This window comes from Mesoplodon bidens, assembly GCF_964165515.1.
Source record: "Mesoplodon bidens genome assembly, chromosome: 1".
NCBI classification, from domain to species: Eukaryota; Metazoa; Chordata; class Mammalia; order Artiodactyla; family Ziphiidae; genus Mesoplodon; species Mesoplodon bidens.
Window position 1 is genome coordinate 173,317,206 of NC_138176.1, and position 27,459 is coordinate 173,344,664.

General features: G+C 40.4%; 1 protein-coding gene across 2 annotated transcripts in view; it reads right to left on the reverse strand.

The window, feature by feature from the left end:
- Positions 1–2,301: 2,301 nt before the first annotated feature.
- The window catches only part of MYPN (myopalladin), a gene marked incomplete at both ends in the record, with an annotated part of 66,256 nt that continues 41,098 nt past the window's right edge, over positions 2,302–27,459 (reverse strand). For both annotated transcript variants that reach the window (XM_081248666.1, XM_081248667.1), the window contains 10 exons: positions 2,302–2,471; positions 5,328–5,461; positions 9,050–9,215; positions 10,792–10,999; positions 12,219–12,345; positions 13,528–13,610; positions 14,528–14,677; positions 16,006–16,227; positions 25,767–25,905; positions 26,278–26,868. In XM_081248666.1, coding sequence (XP_081104792.1) covers positions 2,302–2,471; positions 5,328–5,461; positions 9,050–9,215; positions 10,792–10,999; positions 12,219–12,345; positions 13,528–13,610; positions 14,528–14,677; positions 16,006–16,227; positions 25,767–25,905; positions 26,278–26,868 — 1,990 coding nt within the window. The remainder of the gene's footprint in view (positions 2,472–5,327; positions 5,462–9,049; positions 9,216–10,791; positions 11,000–12,218; positions 12,346–13,527; positions 13,611–14,527; positions 14,678–16,005; positions 16,228–25,766; positions 25,906–26,277; positions 26,869–27,459) is intronic.

Below are 27,459 nucleotides of genomic sequence, written 5' to 3' on the forward strand. Positions count from 1 at the left end.
GAATTTTAAAGCTTGTTATATTTTAGGTTCGACAGTGCCAGCTAGTGGCCAAATGTAATATTTATCATAGTTCACTGTTGAACACTGTAAAACAACAGATAAAAAATATTAAGAAAGCGAATACATATAGAGATGAAGAATATCCTCTCATAGGAGAACTGTCTAGAGTTTACATTAATAGATGTGATGAGGAGGTTGGGTGTCCAACTGTGGAGAAGCAATCCTGGAGTTAGAAAATGCTCTTTGGTCATAAAGAGATTTGATAATAGAAGCCAATATAGAAACAGAATATTTTACAGGGTGCATTCTGTATGGAATGCATTCAATTTCATTACAGTTGCCTATACTTTTACTATTGTTCCTGCATACATAAGAAAGGAAAAAGTCTAATAATTCTTCTAAATAATTGGCTGAAATCTTTATTTCTTAAGGATGTAACTTATGGTATTTTATTTAATTAAGAAATAAAGATTGAAAATAATTAAGATGATTTTAGAGTCATGAAAAATATAGGATGAAGAGTACTAGAAACTTCCCTTTAATAAAAAATAGACTTTTGCCCAAAGAAGCAGCACTTGACATGCCTTTTTTCTTACCTCCCCCACTAGATTGTAAGCTTTCTGCAGGCAGGGACTGTGTCTTATCATATTTGTGTATGGCCCATAGTCTCTAGCATAGCATCTTATACAGAGTGGACACACAAATGATTTTTTGAGTGAATGAATTTATTTTTATACTGGAAATCCTTGCCTTGAAGTGAAGAAAATTTCAAGCCTTTCTAAGCAATTACTATTTGTTCACTTGAGTAAGATGCCAGCTGAGGATGTCTGGCTCAGAGAACACCAAGGACTTGGGCACAAGGAGTTGGTAACAGACACTCCAATTCATTTTCCTGGTGAATCTGGAGCAAACTGTACCGTAATGACCATCCCTAGGGCAATTTTTTGACTGGTGCATACATTGTAGATTTCTCTAATATAAGATTCATTCATCCAACAAATAGTTATCGAATGTCTACTTTGTGCTAAGCACTCTTCTAGGCACTGGGATATCACAGTGAACTTAAGTCTAAAAATTCCTTAAGTGGGGAGGCAGGTTTTGAATTAGTGGGTTAGAATAAAGATGCACATTCCCTGTCCCTCCCACTTTCTCAGCTAGCATAATATTTTCGGTATAGAAAATGCAATTTGACTAATGATCTCAAAGCAGTTCACAACTATTAAAGACCTCTCCTTCTACAGCCACTGCTTTGCTCGGGTAAATGAAAAAACAAAAACCACTCTCCCATCACTTCCTCTTCTAGTTTGCATTTCTTCCTTTCTCACTGCTTCATATACTTGCAGACTTTTGGGGCGAGGGGAGAAGCAGGAGAGTCAATATTCTTTGCGCAGATGATGATGATGCCTGAATATTTTTGCAAGTGGCAACTGAAGCTTGTAGCTTTAAAAGTGACCCCGCAGAAGATTTCCTTCTGGTTGGTTTATTAACAACCCTTTAGTTCTAGAGCCTAGGGATATATATATATATATATATATATATATATATATATATATATATATATATATAGTCAGAAAGAAAAACCACTCACCATTGTATCCAAAAGAAAATGGTACAGGCAGGGTGGTGGGTCCCTGTTTTGGCTATAGAATAAGTGCACTGTGCAATATTTAGTGTTTCAGTGATTTTTTTTTTTGGTATCTCAATCACATTTTGGCACTTTATTATGTGTCTCAGTACACCCAGGGTAAGCAAATCAAAAGTGCTTCTCCACGTATGTGAGTTGTATGGCACAGACTCCTAGTGCTAAATAGAAGCTGATTTAATGAATCCACCAAAACTACTGCTATGGATGCAATCAATGAAAGGTGGTGGAGACCCCCCTGCCTTTTTCTTTTGCATTGTTTAGTGAGTTAGTGATTCCTAAGGTCACTACTGTCCAACTCCTCTCAGCCCAAGCATCTGACCCCTAATTGCTCCTAGGAGGGCCTGAATACCCCAACGCAGCAGAGGGCAGGGAAGCATGCTAGCTTTTTCCCAAGGCAGTGGATGGCAGCTGCATGACATCTTTGGTTCGTCTGTATTGTCTTCTCATTGTGTTGGAATCTTAAAAGGCACAGCCCTCCATCTCTCTCTGAGCTGAGATTGCACGAGTCCCCAGCTGACTTACTCAAAGCTCTCCTTGCCACAGGTCGGGCAGTGTGGGAACTTACTCAAATCCAGTTGCTTGGAAACCATCTTATCTGGCTGGTCTTCCTTCCCCTCCACAGTCCACCCCCTTACACAGCAGGCACCCAGACATTCTTAAAGTTCATCACTCTCCACTACACTCCGAGAAGAGCATGAATACACCATTGTGCTTTCCATGGAGGAGAAAGCAGAGAAAATGTCAAGTCCTTTACTGGTGAGAGATCCGTAGCGACTGCCACTGGGCCGGACAGACATGGGTGGTGGGATCTGGTGGTGCCACTGAGCTGGAAAATGGACCAAATAATGTGTTACAATCAAAGGAATACAGTCTAGCAGGTACACAGCAGGGGTGCATTCTGTGCTCATTCCAACACTTTCTGTGGGATCTTAGTAAAGCACTGAAATATATCTGGGTCTGAAATGCCTCATTTGTAAAAGAGAGAAATAAAATCTCTCCTTACCTGTCGGGAAGAGGGAAATTGGGCTGGTGATCTTTTAATCCCCTAATTCCAAACCCTATGATTCTAATCCAGTAAAATGTGGGACTGTAAGAAGGAACAGTGGGTGACTAGGGTGATTTCTCAAAATTTTCTCCTGACCTAGCATGGAGTCTGCTGGGTGGAGGGTGGTGTAGAGAGGGCGGTAGGCTCTCAAGGCAGGGCACCTCAGAAGGTGGAGATGAGAAATCTATGGAAATGGAAGCCAAAAGATGAGTCCAGACCTCTGACCACACACCTAATCACCCTAATCAGCGATCACCTACCTACCGCCCTAATCAGGTTCTAATGAGTTACAGCAAGAAGACTGAAAAGTAACTTATGTACAATCAACCGGGGTTCGGGGACAAAAGGGAATATTAGAATTTCCACGTTCACCAAGCACTGTCCAAAGGGGACCCTGGTTTTAGCAGCCAGGATCCTTAGGCTTGAACATGGCCTGAATGAAATATCCATCCAAGCTGCTCAGTCCTGTGTGTTGTCACTGATTCAGAAATTACCAAGCAGTCCTCTCATGAGGTTTCCAAGAACCTTGCTGTGGAGAAGGGGAAGCACCAGGTGGGGAACACGGACGCTCTGGGTCCTACGAAGCTATGGACCCTTGTAGCATTCCCACTTATAAACGGGTCCTTTGTTGATTTCATTCTTTTGAAAAAGTTTTTCGGGATCTAAATGCCTCTGAGTGAATTGACAAAATCAAAATTTGAAAGCTACAAAACAGGACAAAACTTACAGCGATTCCACAAGAGAGCAGGCACTCAGTAAGGCAGCCATGAACTGGTTTAAGTCCCTCCCCGCGGCCCTCCGCCCCTTAGTCTTTCCGGGCTCTCTCGGACACCTTAACCTGACAGCAGGTACTATTAGAAGCCCTCTTTTCGAAGAGAGAGGGATGCCTACTGTCCCCGTTCCTCGGACAGGTAGGAAGTGATAGCGGGGGGGCGTACGGGATTGATTTTACCCCAAATCCTCCATGCTTTGCCCCACTCCCCGGTCCCAGCTGAGGAATCAGCGCTTCGCGTCGTTAGTGCTGTGGAATCAGGACGGGAGCCAGGGAGAGGTGAGCCAGGACTAACTGAACTGGGGACTCCGCCGCGTATGAGCGGGACCGGGACAAGAGTCATCAGTTTCAGGGCTTATTGGTATGAGTTTCTTAGTTGGAGACCTGTTTCCTTCTGACATGGTGAAGTGGGTGAAATGGTAAGGCATTAGCCTGGATTAAGAAACATATCACTGGCGTGTCTCTCCTTGGATCCTCCCAGGGGAAAGTACATTTGAGCCAGCGTCCCTCACGGCTGAATTTCTTTTCAAGTCCACGAATTAAGGAAGATAACCAGAAAGCTATGTATTTTCTCTAAATATTAGACTTAGGGAAAATGGCAGGCCAAGACCCCTCCTGTATGGTACCAAAGAAAGGAGGTACTCGGGGCTTCTCTGGCGGTCCAGCGGTTAAGACCCCGCGCTTCCACTGCAGGGGGGCACGGGTTCGATCCCTGGTGGGGGAATTAAGATCTTGCATGGCGCGCGGCACGGCCAAAAAAACCATGAAAAAAAATGAAAAAGCGGGGGCGGGTGCACCTATAAATAGCAGGGACCTCAGGTTCTAGGCAGAGTTACTGTTTCTTATTTGTTATTCTGGTTAATCATGTTAAACCAGTAATGAATGAGAAACTTATTAAGCCAACAAATTAGTTCTTTTAAAAGAGGGGGGAAAAAAAGATTACTCTTTTGGGTTAAGGAATATGTCTTCAAAAATACCAGTTAATGTCAAAATTATAGAGGAGAGGAGTACAGTACACAAATACATTAATAAAGATTAATTTGTTAAATCTTTTTGAGAATTACAAACATGGCTCAAAGGAATGATATAAAACCTGGGTTTGCATTCCAGCTGTAGTCACTTAATCTCTCTGAGTCTCTGCGTTTCTTCCACATTTCAATGAGGGTAACAACAATTACAATAACCTCATGGGTTTAGGAGGATCTTAGGGTACCATTTCATAAATTACAAGTCACCGTACAAAAGTCATCTGATATCAGTATCATTAGGACAGCTCTCTATTATTAGCCTGATTGTGAAATTGGAGTAATAAATATTTGTGGAATTAATTAACAAATGAATAGGGTCTGGAAAATTCTGCTGGGTGGAGGTATGACTGGGGAATGACAGGCAGTGGGGAGGGAGTTCCAGTGGGTGACCCATGGCAGCAAGGAGATGGTATGAAGATGCTGGCTGATTAGAAGTACAAGCGCATTGTACACTCTGAAGTAGTTGTAATTCCTAGTATTAGAAGTTCAGAAAAATTAACCTCTTTTGGAAGAAGATTAACCTTATAGGGAAATGAAAGAGTGTACAAAAGCCTGAGGTGACTAGGATAAAACGACTTTAAAAATCCATCTCTTAAGCACTAAAATATGATCTAACCAATTCATTTATGAAAACTTGCTACACCTATCCTAAAAGAAAAAAGATTTTTTTGGCCACGCCTTGCGGCTTGCGGGATCTCAGTTCCCCGACCAGGGACTGAACCGGGGCCTAGTCAGTGAAAGCGCCAAGTTCTAACCACTGGACGACCAGAGAATTCCCCCCCAAAAGATTTTTAAGCTGCCTGTCACACACAGATCAACCGATGCCATTATACTTACCATATATATCCAACCTGGCAGTGCATGACACGATGCCAGCTTCATTCTTGGCTGACAATGTGTACCATCCAGCGTCTGATTTCTTGGCTGGCTGAATAAGGAGGCAGACATACCCAGTTGTGTCCTGGTGCATGCTGGAGAAAAGAAAGAATATATCCGTATTGTATCTGGGGGCAGAAGCGGCCTTGTCGAGTTTAGGGCTCCGGGAAACTCGGACAAGTCAGGCAGTGCAGTGCTTCTCGCCTCCCTGACCCTAGCAGGAGGGAAGGGGATTCAGCTTGAAGCAAGCGTCAGAGGCAAACTTGAAGGTGGAAAGAAGAGGGTCAGTAGCCATGGCTGAGACCTGTTCTTGCCTTCTCCACTCTCCTCCCAGGAGGACTCCCACTTGTCACAACCAAAGTATAGAAAAAATCTCTTTTCCGAACCAGGCTGGATGTTGCAACAAGAACTTTGTTAAAAAGCTACGGGAGGGCCTCCCTGGTGGCGCAGTGGTTGAGAGTCCGCCTGCCGATGCAGGGGATACGGGTTCGTGCCCCGGTCTGGGAGGATCCCATATGCCGCGGAGCGGCTGGGCCCGTGAGCCATGGCCGCTGGGCCTGCGCGTCCGGAGCCTGTGCTCCGCAACGGGAGAGGCCACAACAGTGAGAGGCCCGCATACCACAAAAAGGAAAAAAAAAAAAAAAAAAAAAAAAAAAAAAAAAAGCTACGGGAGAGTAGACCAAAACAAGAGTCCAGGGATGGATGGACTGTTAGCATGGATGGGGTCTTTTATTTTCTTTCTCCCTTCCTTCCTCCCTCCCTCTCTCCCTCCCTCCCTCCCTCCCTCCCTTTCTTTCTTTCTTTCTAATTGAAGTATCAGTGATTTACAATGCTGTGTTAGTTTCTGGTATACAGCAAAGTGATTCAGTTATACATATAACTTTTTCAGATTCTTCTCCATTATAGATTTATTACAAGGTACTGAATATAGTTCCCTGTGCTATACAGTAGGGCCTTGTTGTTTATCTATTTTATATATAGTAGTGTGTATCTGTTAATCCTAAACTCATAATTTATCCCTCCCCCCACCCTTTCCCCTTTGGTAACATTAAGTTTGTTTTCTATGTCTGTGGGTCTATTTCTGTTTTGTAAATAAGTTCATTTGTATCCTTTTTTTAGATTCCACATATAAGTGATATCATATGATGTTTGTCTTTCTCTGTCTGACTTACTTCACTTATGATAATCTCTAGGTCCATCCATGTTCCTGCGAATGGCATTATTTCATTCTTTTTTATGGGCAAGTAATATTCCATTGTGTGTATGTATGTATGTATATATATATATATATATATATATATATATATATATACCACAACTTCTTTATCCATTCATCTGTTGATGGACACTTAAGTTGCTTCCATGTTTTGGCTATTGGGGTGCATGTATCTTTTTGAATTAGAGTTTTTGTCTTTTCTGGATATATGCCCAGGAGTGGGATTGCTGGATCATATGGTAACTCTATTTTTAGTTTTTAAAGGAACCTCCATACTGTTCTACATAGTGGCTGCACCAATTTATATTCTCACCAACAGTGTAGGAGGGTTCCCTTTTCTCCACACCCTCTCCATCATTTATTATTTTTAGACTTTTTGATGATGGCCATTCTGACTGGTGTGAGGTGATACCTCATTGTAGTTTTTGATTTGAATTTCTTTAATAATTAGCAGCGTTGAGCATCTTTTCATGTGCCTGTTGGCATCTGGCTGTGTTCTTTGGAGAAATGTTTATTTAGGTCTTCTGCCCAGTTTTTGATTGGGTTGTTTGTTTTTTGACATTGAGCTGTATGAGCTGTTTGTATATTTTGGAAATTAAGCCCTTGTTGGTCACATTGTTTGCAAATATCTACTCTCGTTCTGTAGGTTTTCATTTCATTTTGTTTATGGTTTCCTGTGCTCTGGAAAAGCTTATAAGTTTCATTAGGTCCCATTTGTTTATTTTTGCTTTTATTTCTACAGTATTGCCTTGGGAGACTGACCTAAGAAAACATTGGTATGATTTACGTCAGTGAATGTTTTGCCTATGTTCTCTTCTAGGAGTTTTATGGTATCATGTCTTATATTTAAGTCTTTAATCCATTTTGAGTTTATTTTTGTGTATGGTGTGAGCGAGTGTTCTAACTTCATTGATTTACATGCGGCTGTCCAGCTTTCCCAACACCACTTGCTGAAGAGACTGTCTTTTCTCCATTGTATATTCTTGCCTGCTTTGTTGAAGATTAATTGGCTCTAGGTGTGTAGGTTTATTTCTGGGCTCTGTATTCTGTTCCATTGATCCATATGGCTGTTTTTGTGCCAATACCATGCTGGGATATCCAAGAGCATGGGATATCTTTCCATTTCTTTGTAGCATCTTCAGTTTCCTTTATCAATGTTTATAGTTCTCAGTGTATAAGTCTTTCACTTCCTTGGTCAGGTTTATTCCTAAGTACTTTATTTTTTTGGATACAATTTCAAAATGGATTGTTTTTCTTTACTTTCTCTTTCTGATATTTCATTGTTAGTGTAAAGAAATGCAACAGATTTCTGTATGTTAATCTTGTATCCTGCTACCTTGCTGAATTTGTTTATCAGTTCTAATAGTTTTTGTATGCAGTCTTTAGGGTGGAGGGGGTATTTCTTAATATATCCAACTGGGCATGTGCAGCATTTAGCTTAATACAGTTCAGGAGCAAATCAGCCTGTTCTTTCCTTCTGTTTTCTCTATGTCAGTAGTTCTTAACTAACCTTGACTGCATATTGCAATCCTTCCTAGATAATTACATCAGAATTTCAGGCTGTGTTTGACACGTTTTATTAATTTACACTGAAGTGTTAACTCAGGAATATTCTCTGTTCTTGCTTATATTTTACCAGAGAAAAACCCTGACCTATATATACATAGACTTTTTTAGATGCCCAAATTCTGTAAAACCCAATATTTTCTAGGACAAATTCAGTTTACTGTGAAGAAATCTCAGTAGAAATTTCTGTACATAAGCTGCCTTTGTAGCATAAAGCCAAAATGGCAAAGAATGAAGGATGGTTAGGGGAAATTAAGGAAAGCACCCGCTTTAAGAAACTGGATCCTTAAAGTTACTTAAAAAACAACCATGTAGTGATGGATGGAGAAGGAGTATTACTTTAATATTTTATTTTGCTTTATTTTATTTTAGCTTTTTACTGTCAAAAGGTTTTCTGTGTGCTAATATGACTGAAGACACATGACAAAAAATAGGCACGATCTTTATAAATTCCTCATACCTTTTTTTTTTTTTTTCTTTTTTTTTTGCGGTACGCGGGCCTCTCACTGTTGTGGCCTCTTCTGTTGCGGAGCACAGGCTCTGGACGCGCAGGCTCAGCGGCCATGGCTCATGGGCCCAGCCGCTCCGCGGCATGCGGGATCTTCCCGGACTGGGGCACGAACTCGTGTCCCCTGCATCAGCAGGCGGACTCTCAACCACTGCGCCACCAGGGAAGCCCCTTCATACCTTTTTAAGCTTAAAAATTAAGGTTTTAAAACTGTGGGACATCTGTACAATGCACTACCCCTCAGCAACAGAAAGTAATAAATTCTTGATAAGCACAGTAATGTGTGAAACAAATACATCATGCTAAGTGAAAGAAACCAGATTCAAAAGGCTACAGACTTATTTGGGCGGCCTGACAAGCCTCACTGAACTTGACCGAGGGTGGAGCCTGTACCTGATCCTCTCTCTGGTGAAGGGGATGGTCTCATTGTCTTTCTTCCAGTAGAACACAGGTGGAGGCATGCCAATCACCCGGCACTCCAGTCTCACTGGGTGGCCTTCGGGAACACCGCTGTTCTGCAGTTTCTCCAGGATTACAGGCGCTTTCTTCACTTCTTTGGCTGAATGAGAGAAGGGCAGTGCTAGTTGGAAGAGTAAGTGCCTTGGGGTCCATGCCTCAAACAAATTACAGTTCTGGAATCTAGCAGAGTGAGCACCCACCCACCTTTACCTCTTCATTAGAGCACTTCTCAAGCCTCTTAGTGAAGATCACTACCTTGATAAAAGCTCCAGAAATGAAGCTTGATAAAAAAAGAAACGAGGAAACTGTCTCTGCCTATCTTATGAGGGACTACACTTAAGGATTTGGGTCACACACATGGGTAGGTGTGGAATTGAGGGAGTTTCTTTTATTGCTCAGCAGTAAATTTTGAGAAACAGTATATTATATGTACTACATATATCTTTTTTTTCTTTTTTAGATGAGTTTATTTCGTAGAAGATATATTAATTTTCCCTCAACTTTTTATCTTGAAAAATTTTATAGCTACAGAAAAGTTGAAAGAAGTATACTATTTAAAAAAACCACACACACAAATTATGCTTCCTAAGGAGGCTTCCCGCCCGCCCGCCCGCACCACAGAACCAGTTAAGGCAAAGCTACCTCATATCTCAGGGTTCCCTAGTCAATAGCAAAATAGTGGGAAAAGAGTAAAAGCTGCAATCAACGTATCCTCGCAGAATGAGCTTTTCCTACTCTGTTGGCGAGATGGAATTAAGGATGAGAAAAAGAAAAAAATATACTGAGGAGACAGCTAGTAGCTTAGAGAGAGGACTAGCATTCTGAAGCTACCCTGATTTCCTTCAGGGGCCATACGAGGGAGACAGCGGGAGAAAGCCCAGCACAAGATTTCATACATTCTGAAATCTAATTCTGGCTGGACTACTGCCCCGAGGGGCTGGCACCTCCCAGGTGACAATGACTTGTTGTCCTTATCTGTGGACATGACAGTGTTTTGTTCACATCATCTTATAAGGTAAGGGTTTGTTTGTTTAGTTATAGATTCAAGTGCCTTCCACATTCCAGGCACTGAGTCAGACATCAGAGATACACAGAAGAACAAGTCAGAATCTCTGACCTCAGAGGCTCATGGTGTCTTCAGGGAGGTAAAAGGGAAACTAGTTACACCGAAGCCATGAGTGCTGTAAGGGTCTCTCCTTTACTAAGTGCTATGGAAACAGAGGAGGATGTAACCTGGTGGACCCACTGTGCCTTTGTGGTGACATTTGAATTAAATCTTAGAGAATGAATAGGAGGTTGCTAGGCAAAGAAGGGCATTCCATGTAGAGGGACCACGGATGCAAAGGCATGGAAGCTTGGGGTTGGGGGAGACCCTGGAGTGTTCCAGGAGTGATGAGCTATAGGGCAAGTGACCTGAATTTAGTGATAGTCAATTAGTAATTACAATGACTACCATTTATTGCAAGCATGATATACACAAAGTACCATATTTTGTTTTTAGCTTACTGATATGTTTTCGAAAGCGACGTAGGAAACACGGCCCTTATTACAGTGAAGGAGAAACTAAGATGAGACTTGGTGGGGCAAAGGACTAAGGAATTACATCAGAGGCTCTGCATGTTTCTGCAATAACTTTGGAGGGGGTTATGTTTAGGGGTCCTAGCAGTAAATCTTACCTACTACAGTGAGGTCCAGACTAAAGGAATTCTGCCCGGTTTTGTTGGTAGCAACACAGGTGTAGGTCCCTGCGTCACGTTGAGTGAGCGGGTCAATGAGCAAAGAGTGGACTCCAGTCTCCCTGACCAGCATCTTGTGGGAGGTGTCGGGGAGCACAGGCTGGCCATTGAGCAGCCATGTCAGCTCTGGAGGCGGCAAGCCACTCACCTAATAAACAACAGGACAGATGAGGCAAATGACAGATCGATGACAGACAGATTTATTTGGTGGCTGAATTCTTCATCCTTGTCTGGCACCACATTGATAGCGACAGAACGTCAGTGCTGAGAAACCTCTCCTCAGGAGCATCGGGACAAGAGGGGTCTACATGGGTGGCCTCGTGCATTTAAACCGTATAGTATTTGGACCCCAATTCGGGTCATGATTATATTCTAGATTAGAATGAGTAAGAATTAAAAAGCTAAATAGATAGATAAAATAGGCCTGTGGGATCAGTTTCAGAGATATTGCTTACATACCTAATAAGAAACAGGTAGCCAAGAAGGGCACAGACATTAAACCAGTGTTCTCAAAGCTGGCTGTGTGTCATAATCACATGAGGAGTAATCCTGATGCAGACTTACTATATTAAATCAGAATCTTTGGGGGTGGGACCCAGTCATGGGTTTCTTTTAGGCTTTAGGGTGGAAGAAGTTAATCCCAAATATTATTTAGGTAACTAATGGGAGAGCAAGAACCACCTAGAGAAGTGGATTCTATAAATGCTTAACCTTAAGCCTTTACTAATTTGTTTCTAAATCTCCATAGCATTCTACATCGTTTGGACAGAAGGGGTGACTTAAGTTACTGTTCATACTGAGAAATATTCATACTGTTCAACTGAGCCTAGTTTCTGGTGGAAGAGTTAGAATGTAGACTAGCTAAAGGTGATGGATGTTGACTAGTATGAGAAACCAGCTTCTGTTTTCATAAACTGCCTTGTAGCCATCTTTTCATGACTATAGTTTTTTCAAAGGCTGTACCTCACAGCAATTCACTTCAAGGTTGCAGAACTCATCCTTATGCCTTTATAGTAATAAAGACTTTCCAGGTACCATATGGAAAATGTCTGAATTACATCACCTTTTTGGTTGTCTTTACAGGCATAGAGTTAACTTGGTACAGTATCAGTGTAATTTTTATTAAGATATGAACACTTAAAGATTTTATGAAATACTTTTGTCTGGTATTAAATGCTCCAAAAGAACCTTGTGGGGAAAAAAGTGCGCTCTCTCTCTCTCTCTCTCTCTTTCTCTCTGTTCCTCAGTCCCCTTTCCCCGAAAAAACAACAACCATAAAACAAATACAAACAAAAATAGGTGCATACAAACAAACAAATACAAAATATGAACAGATTGGGAACCAAGAATGGTGTACTAGAGTCTACCTTACAGTCCAGGCGACAGAGGCGCCCCTCGTGAGCTACCATATCCCCAGGAGCCTGCAGGAAATGTGGTCGGAAAAATCGTTCCTGTAGGGGCTCTTTGTCTCTTTCTTGCGCTCGGGACCTTACTCTAAAACAGCAAGCATGTTCAGGCATTACGCATAGAAACCACTTCAAAACTTATGACAGTATAAACATTTAGGCATGGCTCTCGGGCCTGGAGAAATATTTTTTTGGGGGGTGGGGGTGACTGGACCATGAAGGGATAATAAATAATAGTGTGGAGCTGATGTAAAAAGCAAAGTACTAGGCATCTCACCCACTGTAGGGTTATCTTGTGAGATCTGTAATTAAATAAACAGGCTTTAGCTTCTTTCTCTCTGAAGTCATTCTGGGTTAAGTGACTCAGCTCCCCTTGCCTTGGGTTTGACCAGTTGTTCAGAAGTTTCAGAATAAAGAAATCAATATTCAATCTGAACCTCAAATAAGAGCCAAAAGAGAAGTCCTGTTTATCACCCAGAACAAGGCAGCTGCAATCCCTGTGTCTCTGAGTAATAAAATTTAACCTGGCTAATAAATTATGTCAGACCATTAAAGATGATCATGAACTTAAATTGGTTAAGACTGACCACAGTAACAGCTGTTCTTGAAGAAGGAAAAAAACTGAACAAGAAGGTAGAGTTGCAACGGTGGTAAAATACTGTATCTGAAACATGGGTCACTATTTTTGTTCCTTTGGTAAGTCTAATGTAATTCATCCATGTCAGCAACTATGAAATGCTTTGCTAAGACTTTGTGGCACCATAAGACTCGAGAGAAAGCCAGGCTCTTTCTTCTTAGTGATCAGTAAAATCGGAGAGGAGGAAAGTCAGTTGCTGTGTTGGAGACAACTGTGGTATTGGAGACAATAACAACAACAGAAATCTTTTATCAGTATACGTATACTCATTAACGGTTTCTGTTTTTTAAAGACAAGGTAATTTAATTCAGAGAGTCTGATTTATATATTATGTGCACAGGTGCTACTGATGGTTGGAATTTTTGAACCATTAAAAGTGTGCCGTGGACCAATGCTTCTCAAATTTAATGCGCTTATGAATTACCTGGGGATCTTATTAAAATGTAGATTCTGATCAGTATGTCTGGGTGGGGCTTGGGATTCTGCATTTGCAACAAGCTCCCAAGAGATGCTGATGCTGCAGGTGGAGGACTACACTTTAGTTGACAATTTGTAGACCAGATACTTCAGTGCTCATTGTGGTGGGTGGCTGCTTGGGAGGGGCTAGAGAAGGGAGATTCTTACTGTCTTTACCTGTGAGACTGACCAGCAGCTGTTAGTCGACTTCGAATGGGCAAACCTTGTACCATCAAGTGGCCAGAACAGCTGATTCTCCCCTGAGAAATAGAAAATGAAGGAGATTAAAATAAATAAAAACAATTCTACATTTTTTCAGTACATATACATTCTTATGGACCAGAACATTATGAACTTTTTGGCTAACTATTATGAGTTTTGTTTTGTTTTTTTTGAGGGGGATGAAAACAATTTAACTCCTTAAATCACTGTTAATATTCCAGGGAAAACGATTTTTAGGAATGTTGTGACTTTCATTTTTAAGCTGAGAAATGAACAGACATAAATGTAAAAAAATTTGAATTCTTGTGCACTTAACATTATTTGTAGGTACATGCAGAGGTCATGGTCAAGTATTTTTATACTTTCCTCAATAGAAGTTATCTTCAAAACTAACATTTTAATAGGAGGAGTGGGTGAGTAGAAATTATAGTTCTGTACCTCCTAGTCTAATAGTAGTTGAAGATATTTATTCTGCCATATCTTTAAGGGGAATTTTAAGTCTTGGTCTCTTCAGAAAAGGAAAGTGAAAGATTATGGCTTTCCAACTTTTACCAAAAAAAATTTTTTTTATGAGTGAGGGATATTCACAAGTAATTTGCTTTTTCTCTAAAGAACAAAAAATAGCAAATCATTCTTTGATAGAATAATTTGTTGACTCTTCAAGAGAGTCAATGAGTTGATCAAAACAAGATTTACTCCAATAGGTCTGGGGCATATACTTAGTGAATAGATACTACTAATGGCCTTTGACAAAGGCTGAAGGGTGGTGTGACCCATCAGTGGCTAAATGGTCTTGTAAGTTGTGATACTGTGCTCTAGTTACACACAGTCTCTATGCTCCTTATTCATTTTCCTCAGAAATCCTTAGTAACTTGCACTTCTCAAGGTTTATTCACAATGACATGAACCGCTCCTTCCTCAGAGTGCAGTACGGCTCGGAACCCTGCGTCTCTACCTGGGGGTTGGCGGCCATGATGGTGTAGTTGCCGTCATCATCGCCGGTGGTGGAGTCAATGTGCAGAGAACACGTCCCATCTCCTTCTCGCCTCATTTTGAAGTGCTCATTTCTTTTTGAAATCTGCTTCCCATCTTTGAACCAGTAAACCTGAAATGAAAAATATTCAAGGAAATATACACTGTTCTGTACATCTTTTTTTTTTTTTTTTTTTGGCTGCACCATGCAGCATGCACAATCTTAGTTCCCTTATCAGGGATGGACCCTGTGCCCACTGCATTGGGAGCGTGGAGTCTTAACCACTGGACCACAAGGGGGGGTCCCTATTCTGTACATCTATAGAGGATAATGATACAAGAAGTAGGATAAGGCAAGGATCGATTGCCATCTCTACAACTAGTAACCCATCCCTTATAAAACACTTAGAAAACAATTTTTAAACATATTACAAATGACAGTATAACATGCTCCTCCACTTTTACATATACAATATTTAAGTAAGAAATTAGGTATAATTTAGGATTGAGAAAAAGCTTTTGACTATTTTTATTATATTTATAATTACTTAAAAAGCCACCCTAAGGACCAGACATGTCTTCAGAGGCAAAATAATTAAAACTGCAAGCCTGGAACTTTTCCTATTATCCTTTTACAAACTCAAGTCTCCTGAAGTCCGAGATCTCAGGGCCTAGAATAGCTGACCTTACTTGAAAGGATAGTATGGTTTATTATACCAAATGGAATGAGGCCAGGATTCAATTGCTAAATTGCTAAATTTCTCCTCTGACTAAAATTTAAGTATACATAGTTTTCAAGTTAAGTTCTGAATGTATCAAGGAGATCTCTCAAAGACAGGGGAGTTAAAGTACTGGTTGCAGTTGCCCTTCTCTACATTTCCTGGTCACCTAATCATACATACCAACGCCACGTTAATGTTTTTGAAAGTAGAGTGGATAGATTCCCTGCTGTAGACATACTGGGTATAAATCCTTCTCTCAGCTGACTGCCAAAAAGTCTGGTGACTCATAAGATTTTTCAGCAGCCGGTGATAATGATATGACATTTTCGGCATTTACCAACCTAACAGTAATAATACAAATATACCTCACTTTGTACAACAGGTAGGCTGTAGATTTTCAGTAGATGTTAAATAGAAAGAAAAGTATCAGTTTGGTGAGTGTGATGGTTGAGAGAATCAATAGCCCAAAATAGAGGATCATGACTAAGAAATTTATTTTCAACTTTTATAAAAATTTTAACTTACCCATAAGTTATCTGATTTGTTTTTGCCTGGCTATTTAATGATTCTATTCCTGATTGTATCTTTTTAGTCAGATTACCTGGGCTTTGTTAATTTTCTGGTATTGATTTTCATTCCCTCTGTAGATACTGCACTAGAGTCTGGTAAGACTTTCTTGAAGGCACTGTCTATAGTTTTGCACTGTTGGTTGGCCAACTGGCTGGTCATCTTCCCCTACCTTTGGGACAGGTATCCCAACAATTTTGCAGGTGAATGTCACTGGAGAGCCTTCGGTGACCCGGAAGTGCTTGAGTCTTTTGTCAAAGATGGGAGCAATACACTTGCCCGTGGGGATCTCATCATGTTGGATTTCATCATCTGATTCATCAACAGGGGTGCGTTCCAAGCGAAACTCTATTTCATTCATCAGCCTCTGCTCAAAGCTTGAAATTTTGTACTCCTGTCAAAATGGCAAACATGTTTTAATTTCAATTTCTGTGGGTGAGGAAGAATGTGTTCATCAATATAATGTGAGGACGAAACTTTTTAAGATTCAAATGTTAGATTTACATTGTGGAACCTCAGTAAACCAGGCATGTTCCATTTCCAGTTCCTCATCATGGAGCACTGAAGGAGATTTGTGTTTTTACTACAATCCCAAACTGTCCTAGTGAACCCTGATTCCTCACCTTCAGCATGGAGCCCCGGTAGAATATTGTAGGGAATGGAATGAGGATGGAATATAATTTTTGTAGCTACTAATAGTGTCCATTTCAATATGTAGAGCTGCCTTTGTGGTATTTTGGCAAAATTATTCTGAACTGCATTCTGATACATGCCTGCATCACCAGCTTCCTGTCTCTTACTAGACATTCCCATCTGCATACTTGAGGAAAACTTGTCTTGAATAGATCTCCCTTGACCCCATGTCTGCCTACACTGTGTCTCTGCTGCCCTCACAACGAAGCTATTTGAAATAATTTTCTATTGTTATAGCCTCATTTCCTTGTCGCCTGTTCTCTCACTAACATACTCCAGTTAGGCTTGTGTTCCTACAGTTCCAATGAGATTGCTGCTGTCAGGGTCTTCACATTCGCCAGATCCACAGATAAGTTGTCACTTATCTGTTCTTACCTTACCTGACCTCTGAATAGCATTAGACACAGTTGGCTACTTTATCCTTTTTGAAACATTTTTTTTTCTGTTGGTTTCCATGACACTCTACTGGTTTTCCTTCTCTTCCCCTAGCTGGTCCTTATCAGTCTCCTTTACTAGCTCTTCCTCCTCTGCTCTAGGTGATCTCATTCAATCTCACAGCTTCAGATACCTTCTGTATGCTGATGACTCCAAATCCATGTGTCTCAGCCTGGTCTCTCCCCAGAACTCATATACCCAATGATCTACTCTATATCATGAGAGTCATATACCCACCAGTATACTCTCTGTCATGGCTTGGGTGCCTCATGGGTGCACCCATGGACCAGCTTAGCATGGTCCAAACAACACGCACTTGATTTCTGTCCCCCAGGGAAGATACTCCTACCCTGCTCTTCCCCATCTTTGGAACTGGCACCACTCTTCATCCATTTGGTTAAGTGGTTAAGCTGGTGTTTCTCACATTACCTATGGTGAAAACCAGATTTTAAAAATAGATTTTTTCAACCTGTACTCTTGTAAAATAAAATAAAAATGAATTACTAGAAAAATGAAATAGAAAAAGCATGCAGAATTATTATATTCCATAGACATAAAATTTCTCTGTCAAATGCTCTAGAAATTTCTTAATGGTTACTTTCAATTTCTATACTTATCTCAAGGTGGAGACTGGCACAGGTCTAAGACCACACTTTGAGTGTACCAAGTTAACCTAAATCTAGAACTTATCCTGGATTCCTCTGATTCCCTATCCTGCCCTATTCTATCAAGTTTAAATGTCACCTCCCTAAAGCAACTTTCCCAGCCCACTTCATCTAAAGTAACTCCCAATTCTAATTCTCTACAGAGCATGGACTGCTATCTAGTGTTTTTCTTGTTTGTATATTGATTGAATGATTGAATATATCTAAGCCTTAGAATGTTAGCACCAGAAAAACAGAGCTCTTGTCTGTCTTGTATCCCACTATATCGACCATATATGGAATAGTGAGTGCCTGCTACATGGCAGGTGCTCCACGAGTATCTGAAGAATGAAAGCATACATGAATGACATGGGGGCCATCACTTGTTCCAACACTACTGTATCTTTGAGGAATCCGGAGTCATGTGCTTGGGGTGAGGGTGAGCCCTTTGGTTAAACTTGTGACTCTAGTTAACCATAATTTTATGATTTAGGTAGGCCCCATGGAGATGGTACTAGGATGCCCCTGAAGTGGAATTTGGGAGCACATGGCTGATTTGCATCTGCCCCTAGTGATAGGCAGAGTAATTGAGTTCAGGACTCATGAGATATGTTCTCAAGCTATTAAATCACATCATTCATGTCCTCTAGCTATTGTCTTATACATATCATTACCTGAATTTGTGCAGAATTGGAACTTAGGAAACACGGACACCAAATGTTTCTTGGTTTAAATTTCTTAGAACCAATTTTAAATCTTCCCTCTCAGCCTCATCTCAGACTGGGTAAACAAAATACATCTACAGCTCTTTCAGGGTAGAAAAATGATTAATCTCCAGTTAAGCATATTAATTTTAAATCAGATAAGCAAACTAATTAAAGTAAAAGATTGTTCAATTCTAATTTGAAACCCAATTTAGTTTAAAAGTATTAAGACTATTTTCTACATTTTGTGTTTTTTTTAAGTTAATACTTAAAGCTTCCAACTATCTACCTATTAGTTTGAACTATATGAAATTGCCATTTTTGAGGGTTAAAAGAGGTAAAATATCAGCAATTTCAAATTATTCAACCTAATACTATACAGCGAGTATATTTTCCATAAATACATTAACTAATCCCACAAATTTGAAATGTTTCCTAGTCTTGACAATTTAAAATCCCATAAGGAATATACTTTTCTTCTTTGTTGAATTGCATTCATGCTCCTAAATGGGTATTATTTTTCCTTTTAACAAATTTGTTTATTTTTTGGATGCTTAGGAGTAAAACCAATGAGTAAAAGGAGTAAAGTAAAGTAAGAGGAGTAAAACCTCTTACTATGTGAGGTAGGTGCTAAATAGCTTTATTATTTAAAAAATAATAGTCAAAAGCATAATTCATATAGTTTGCAAACCTCACACACAGATCCTGGAGTTCAGGATAACCCAGGCTTTTTGTGAGGGTGGCAAGAGGTCTTAGCTTCTTATGGCTTCTCATCTTGTTTCATTTAAGTCCCCAAATTCCCAATCCATTCCATACCGCCTCTAGCCACTATTTTAGTGGAGTCCTTGCTCCAAGCTAAAGAAACTTCTCTGCAGCTTCTCCTACTGCATGATGGGTGAGGGCTGGTAAGTTCCTGGCTAATTACATTGTCAGAGTTATTATGGGGGTGGGGTGGAAATGAATTCCTGAAATTCTATATTGAAAGTATGATCTAATTTTTCCAAACAAGTATTACTGTACATTGTGGTAAGTTATGATTATATCTATACTTTAGGAACAAATGGGTGATACATAAGGCTTTTGAGCACTTGCCTGAGAATACAAATACCACATTGTCTCCATGTATTCCAAACAGCTATTTTTAGGAACTTGATTTTACCAAGTTGGGACCTGATTTTATGGAATTTATAAATGTTTGAATTGATTTAACCAAAGGAACTATGGAAGCAATATGATGAAAATACGCACGTTTTGTTTTTCTATAAATGTACACATATTGGTTACATATTTACTCTTCTACCAGTACTACAAGTTGGGAGGTGATGAAAACAGAACACTCAATGAGTTATCTAAAATATACCATTTGTAACTATGTACTGAGGATACAGTTGTATTCTACTGAGGCACCAAGATGAGTTAGATATCAAAAAACAAGTGAGTTGGGAGACAAACTATCCTCCAGAAATTTCAAAGCAGGTGCCTAAGGACAGGTTAGATGATTGATATTCTTCACCTTCATCCGAGATGCAAAAGAGTCAGAAGGGAGAAAATCCAGTGAGGAGACTTTGGAAAGAGCTATTAATGTCTGTGAGTGTCCCACCTCCACCTCCACCTCTACCCCCAGAGTACCTGCCTTTCACCTCCAGTTTATTGAGAGAGATTAAATAGACCCATTTGTAGTGTTTACTGTGTTCCTCTGGTGGATTGGTATCTGACTCCTGCCTAAGAAATCTAGAGTGAGGAGCAAGGTGGGTTTTTGTTGGTGGGCAAGCTGAAGGTTGCTTTCAGTGGCCCACACTCCTGCATTGTGTCAGGTCAGAGGACCTGTGATGGTTCCTGTCATACACATATGGGCCACATATGAGACAGAGCCAGTGTGGAGTCAACTTTTGTCCCTCTGTGGCTGGGGAAGGAAGGAGTTGGGAACAGCAGTTAGTGAAGCAGGGGAGGAGGGAGTGAAAAAGCAAGAAGCTGGCCATACTTCCTTCCTGGCTTTAGATTTCCCATTTGTAGAGGTCCCTGGGGTGTGCGGTGTGAGGTGTGGATGGGGGCGTTTGTGTGTGGGATCTTATTTTTGAATAAGGATTGGGGTGTTGGTTACCACAAGGACTGGTCATTTTGTATTACTGGATCAAGATTGTATTTTGCAACAAAGTAAATGTAGACCCTTATGTGAACTAAAATTGGTCAAAATGGTTTTGAGATTACCTCACATTTGAGATTGCCAGGAGAAGGATTAGCCCCACTAGATAAATTTAAAGGGATAAAGGGAGAAAAAAATAAAATTGCTTTTAAGATACAGTTGTTGAAGGTACCAGTTATATGGTATAAAGTATAAGTTACAGATGCACAACAAAATAAGAATACTGTAGGTCAAGGAGCTTCCATGAAAGATTTCATAAAATATTTGGGAAGTTGAGCCTCAGGAACAAGGAAACCCATGTAACTGTGTGGCAGGGGTATGTGACCTGTTTCTAAAGCAGTGAATCTTTACAACTGAGATGTTTACAAAGATGCATACCATCCCCAGAGCAGGAATTCATTTTTTTTTTTTTTTGGTAGTGCTTTGCAACTAAGAGTTGGTTATCCCAAGGATAACTAATCCTCTTATACATAAATCAAGGTTGTCATTCCAAGTTGTGACTGATGGGATTCAGATTTTGTAAGGACATTTGCAAACAAGCAGTGTGTTTAAGTTAAATTTGAATGTGCTTTCTGCACTGTTCTGCACAAAGGTTGTACTACTAACCCACTGTCAGCGGCTGTACACTTTGAATTTCCAGAACTGGATTTGGGCTGTGTTCTCCATTTTCCCTTGCCTTGTCCCCTTTGTGAGTAAAAGTAGGAGTTTCTGCGTCAGCTGCTTGTAGGTGATGTCTGTGCTCAAAGGAGAGAATATTTTTCTGTGTAAATCTGGTCTGTATGGCAAGCAAGTCAAAGACATATGGCCCATCCTTTCCAGGCTTATGTTAAAGACCTTAAGTGAAAATGAATTGCATAGAATTTCAGTTGCTCTGTGAAAGAAAATGAAAAGCTAAAAAAATTACATCAGAAGAGTATGCCACTTGAAAATATAATTCTTTTTTTTTTCCTTAAAGATAATCCTCTTAAGGCTGATAGTTTGACAATTTGAGGCATTTGGTTTCTGGGACACATCTACAGAAGTTTTCTTCAAATTGTCAGAGTGGTGGAGAGTGCCTTCCTCCTTCTAAGAACCACAGTATAATGGCACAACCCAATCAGATACGGCATTGCCAAGGTTCCAAATTTCCAAAACGTGGGCCATGATCCGGCACTCACTGCCCTGAGCGTGCTGCTGGCTTCCTCTACTCTGGGTCTGAGTCTGGGCTTCAGGGGCAAATAATCAGATAGGATCAAACCAGCTGGAAGAGCCTGCCCAAAGGGTTCCCAACCAACTCTGGGTACAGTGTTCACTAAAAGAAGTTTTATGTGTCAGAGAAAGTATTCTCCTTTTGTTCCTGGGTGAGGCACAGTATGGACAGCAGGTAAGAGATTCCTAGATTAACTTGGAGGTTAACCTACACAGAGGATGTCTTCTTTTATGATTTATCCAATACTACATGCTTCCTTCAATAGAAATAACCAGGCTTCATGGCTTACCCCCTGTCCCTGCTGCCAAATTCTTAGAATACTATAATAGTCACTGGGGACACAGCATTCTATAAAACACTCTACCTTCAAGGAGGTTGCATAAAAATACTTTAAATCCAGATTTTGTCTTTAAGAATAAATAATTACTAAATGGTTCACAGATTTATTTTATACTTAAATGTTCAATTAACACCAGAGTTTTGCTTAATTTCAGTGTGTTTTTTTAAAAAGGCTTTCATCTTTTTAGTCAGTTGATTAAAATAGATTGTTATCATAGTAGATAGTGTCTATAATTAGGTATAATCATAATCTCTATAGTTAAGTGAGATATTTTCCATACAGATGCAACAAATCCAAAATTTTCCCCTTGGTTAAAAGTTTGGTTATCCTATCTGAAATTAATGTAAATCCCAAAGTTGTGAGTTAATTCAGCAGATATTACCTGAGCACCTACTCTGGGCCAGATACAGCAGGGGTGCAGCAATGAACAAGACCCCCTCCCACCCCCTGCCAATCCAGCTCCCAGGGAGCTTGTGACTGGTGCATCCTGGGTGGGTCCACAGCAGGTGACATGGGGACACTTCACTATTCCAGCACCCAGGGTCCTACAGTGCCCACGGTGAGCAACATAAGGCCAATGACTACGTTGAATTCTTATTAGAAAAGGAACAGATGGCAAGACTGTTTGCCCTCAAGAGAGAATTTTCATAAAGAATTCATGGTCAGAGATGAAAGAGGTAAGATTTAAATAGAAGAAATGACTAAGCAGTTTAGAGAAGAAGGAGATTAGAGGAAAAAAAGGCAGAGCAAGAGTTAGGTACTTATTTTTCCCCCCTCTGTCATATAGGGTAGTATCTGGGAACCACAGGCAGTTTTAATGTTGCCTTCATTTAAAAAATGGGAGGAAGGAGCAGAATAAAGAGATGGGAAAGTTTCCAGAGAAATGAGGTCAAGGAGGAAAGTTGAAATAAGACATTAAATGTGTGTGTGTGCGCTTTAGACATTAACGGTCACCAACTATATACTGGGAGCAGAACGTCATACTAAGTCATGTATGCATTAAAATCGTTGGTTATGAAGGTTCCATTACATTTTGTGTGATCCTGGGTTCCTGTGACATCTCAGACTCACCTTGCTAACCTAAACCAATTGATGTCCAGTGAAGATCCACTGGTGGTGAACGATACCCTTCAAAATAAGAAATGATGCAGCGTAAAATCTACAAATCTTTATCAGTTTAGAAAGCAAGACAGTTTAATAAATATGAACATCTGAAAGGATGACACCTTTGTATCACACAAAGTCCTAAGAATCAACCAGCAAATGCTAGTTGCTAATTGAAAATGTTATATAAAATGAGTTTAAGGATAAACACTGAAGTATTACAGCAGAGAAATACAAGGTGGCAGATATATCAAAGAAACCCTATTTCTAAAACATTAATTTAGAAGTTTGAGTTCTGGGGAGGACATTTTTTATAGTCAATAATATTAATTGTTCAAGGACCTTTGGTTTACATTCATGCTCAACATAACATGTAAATGCTTTAGAACGTTTACTATTCTTCATCAGTTTAGGAATAACATAGGGCAAGAGAGTCCAGCTTTCTGGACCTAAAAGTGGTCAAAGCAAGATAAAACAAAACAAATGCATACTCTTCAGAGGAATCATTTGCTTCCCCGTCCTATGTGCAGGCTAATATGGGAGTAAGAAAACAGATGATTTTGACCCCTGTGTCCCCAAAATGCAGGTGGAGGTGGCTGTCAATACACATGTTTCTTTATGATTGTTCCCCACTTTTTCTCAGCAAATTTTCTTCTTCCTAACTTCCTCAATGGGCCACAATACATTTAGACAGTTCTTCATGACTTTTTCACTGTCATTTCCCAAGGCAGCAGTGGACAAAACAATATTATAATATGGTCATCATTTATTCCTCAAAACTTTCTCAGAATCAATATCTACCAACCTAATGCAAGCATTCCATCTCAGACAGCTCCTTAGTTTCCTGAATTGCATTTGTGCAGCTTGGCTTTCATGATCCCTGGCCTAGAATGCTGTGTAAGATCAATTCTGTAATTAATATACCATAATAACGCTCAGAATAATAATTGTCAGAAGAACACAGATGTGTCACAGATATTTGGTATATAGTTTTCACTGAAATATGGAGAGGATTGAGATGCTTTTTGAGACTCCAAGTTCCTGCTGTTAGCCCTGAAGATAATTCATGATGGAGGTTTAATAAAGAGCTCTGCTGGGTTTATGGTACTCCACTCATGGAAGTTCATGTTTATATGTACTCACATTTCAGGTAATTAAGAGAAAAACCCTACTTTCCCCTGAGTTGGGGCAATGGATTAACATGGATCTACCTACAGAGTACCCATAAAAGTAAAATCAAACAGCCTGTGTGCTGACCTGGTATCATTTTTACAGGGTTCTAATTGCTCCCTGTCTGAGTTGTTAAAGACATAGGCTGAACACAGCTCTGATTTCAATGACACTTAGAAGGATTAACAACCACAACTGTGATGACAGTATTATAGGAAAACAAATCTGTGCTAGACAGAGCAACGTTTATGGGGCTTGGAGGTATTTGTCATAAAACTGCAAAAAGGCTGCAGAGTTTCAGGGAAAATGTGAAAGTGTCCTGGAGACCAGGGCTCTGGTTCTCATTCTACCACTGACAGTTTGACAACTGTGCTTCAGTTTCTCCATCTAGAAGATGGAAGAGAAGAATAGTTGCCTTGGTGTTTGCCTCCCAGAAATATATGTAATTTGATGAAATAATACATGAAAAGTGTACTCGATTATGGCAAGCTTAAATATCCTGCTTCAAGTCAATAATTTAAAGTCAATTTAAAAAAGCATTTTTAAGCATTATTATTTTAAGCATCTTAAGCATTACTTTCAAGAGAATTCACTCAGTAAAAATTGTCCAACATATAACACAATAGTAAAATACTGTATATCAATGGCTCCACTGGAAGTAAGAGATAGAAACATGAAGGAAAACAGCGTATGGTCAGGGGAGTCTGGAGCCTTGTTTCCAGGGGTCACTTATGTCACAAATTCCACAATATTTGGTATATAGTTTTCACTGAAATTTTATGTTATACTTAAAATAGATTTTATCAGTTCCCACCTGGGGAAATAAACCAAGAGTTAGATTATTAAAAATGTAAATCTGCATTTAAAAAGTAACCACCTTACAAAAAGCAAAAATAAATGGCTCCAATAAAATACTTAGTCTTTCTTTTATGTGATGCTTACAGATGACTTTCCTTTTTCTCCTTCTGTGTAAACACTTACTAGAAAGCAGGGAGTTGTACAGGTTGAAACACAGGATATTGGCTAATGGCTATTTCACGTGCTTCAACCTAATGTAAAGATTGAGAGGAACTGGTGAGCAAACCCCCAAGCACATTACATTGAAGCAGCCAGATAAAGGATGGCTTGGAACCCTGGAGTTCCTTAAAGTCTAGGTCATCTCAAGGCTCAGATATTGCAATGTCTCAAAGATGTGACGGTGTTTGCCAATACTGAGCTGAGGATTGTTGGAATGGAAAACAGACTATCTAGTCTCTCTCCTTAACATATACCATTCTAGGTAAACGCATGTAGACAAGTAAACTGAATTAACTACCGGGCTAAATCAAGAACTGTGGATCCATGTGGACGAGTTTCCTACATGAACCATGGACAGTCTGTGCTCTGCCTTCCAAAACTGCAGTGTCAGCTTCACCGAGGTCAGGTGACCTGAGCATCCAAGGACTGAATTAAGCAAACTTACATTCCTTACAAAGAAATTCCAATAAACCATCTGAACCCAACAATCTTACCTGCTGGTTTGATCTGACATCACTAAAATTCATTTTTTTCCCCAAGTCTAGAATCACTGCATTCTTAGTTTCACGAATGTAATCATCATTCACTGGTTGGGAAGACTTTATGTGTTTCTTCATTAGTCCCTGGGATGGCCTGTAAAATAAATTCACACCTAAATCACTCATGAAAAGTACTGGCCAGGGTACAAGGCCTAGAAATCAGAGTGGTTGGCATGGCAACCAGAGCCAGGAGCCATCAGGCACTTACAGAGTGCATCTTGCGAGCAAACCTTGAGCACTGCCCAGAAAATCTGTGTCGAGGTGTTTTCAGTATTTAAATTATAAAAACATTATTTAAGGTAATCATGTTCTTTTGTCCTAAGGTGTTCAATATCCATTTTGTGTCTAAGAGATTGGATTATGTAGGAATTCACTAAATGAGAGTCCTGTCCCAGACCAAGCTACTCTTATGTGGGTCCATTCTTAAATGACATCTTTTACATCAAGAAACCTCAATGATACTTACACGGATGGTGCGCTTCTAGGCAGCCCCATGGCATTGGTGGGTGGGATGGCAGGGAGAGAAGGCAGGACGGAGCTGAGGAAAGCCACTGGGTTCTGAATCCGGCTGGTGGGAGAGACAGGAGTTGGGGACACGCAGTGGGGCTGAAACTGGTTTCCGCTGGAGATGGAAAATGTGAGTGGTAGTTGTGCTGTCTCTGTCGGACCTGGAGGAGGTAGCTCGTTTTGGACAGAAACCGCTCCCAGAGATTTGGTTTGCGCCGAGGGCTGAGAAACTAAGAGGCTTTCTTTGCTCACTGTCCTCTGCATGGCTTGAGGAGTGCTGATCAGGGTGAACACTGGAGAGCTGGAAGGGGACACGGTTGCTGCGGTCGTGCTTGTGGAGGGGAAGAAGTGCTTTGGCCGGGCCAAGCTGAATGTCTGCGATGAAGGGGCCTTCACCGGCTTGCCGGATGTTGTCACCGCTGGGGCAGCAGTGGAGGTCAAAACACTCATGTTGAAAGGAAACTCCTTAGGAGATGAAGGAGATGGGTTTTGCAACTGCTGTTGTTCCAGTAAGACTTGGTTGTGAAGCTGTTGTAGCTGGCTGGAATCTCTGCACAAGAGTGGGGAGAGAGAAGAGAAATCCGTCACCATCGCCTCAGCCTGTATAGACAAGCTGTTGACCGCTTGATGCTGATTAAGAACACACAACCATTGTTGCCAGAAACCAGCCGATCAAATTCGGGCACATGGGATCTAGTTCCCTGGCCGGGGATCAAACCCATGCCCCCTGCATTGGAAGGGCGAGTCTTAACCACTGGACCGCCAAGGAAGTCCCTGTCTCTCCTTTCTAAGTCTGTTTGATTGCCAGGAAGAAGGGAAAGGCCACCATGATGCACAACTCCAAGAGGCGTCATTCACATTGTGTTCTTTGTGTTGTGACCCTGGAGTTGGGCAACACAGCAGCCCCATTTTAGAATGTTATAAATTAGAAAGAAGAAATAGAAAAATGGTCCTCTTGTTGGAAGTACTCAAAGTTCTGAGATGAGCAGATAGTATCTCTGTTTCGGGATAGAAGGCACTGAGCTACATACTGATGTGAGTTACTAAAGGGGGCTGAGTTCCCTGAGAATGTGCTATATTCTTCACTCTGCCTCATTATTTATTTATTTATTTATTTATTTATTTATTTATTTATTTATTT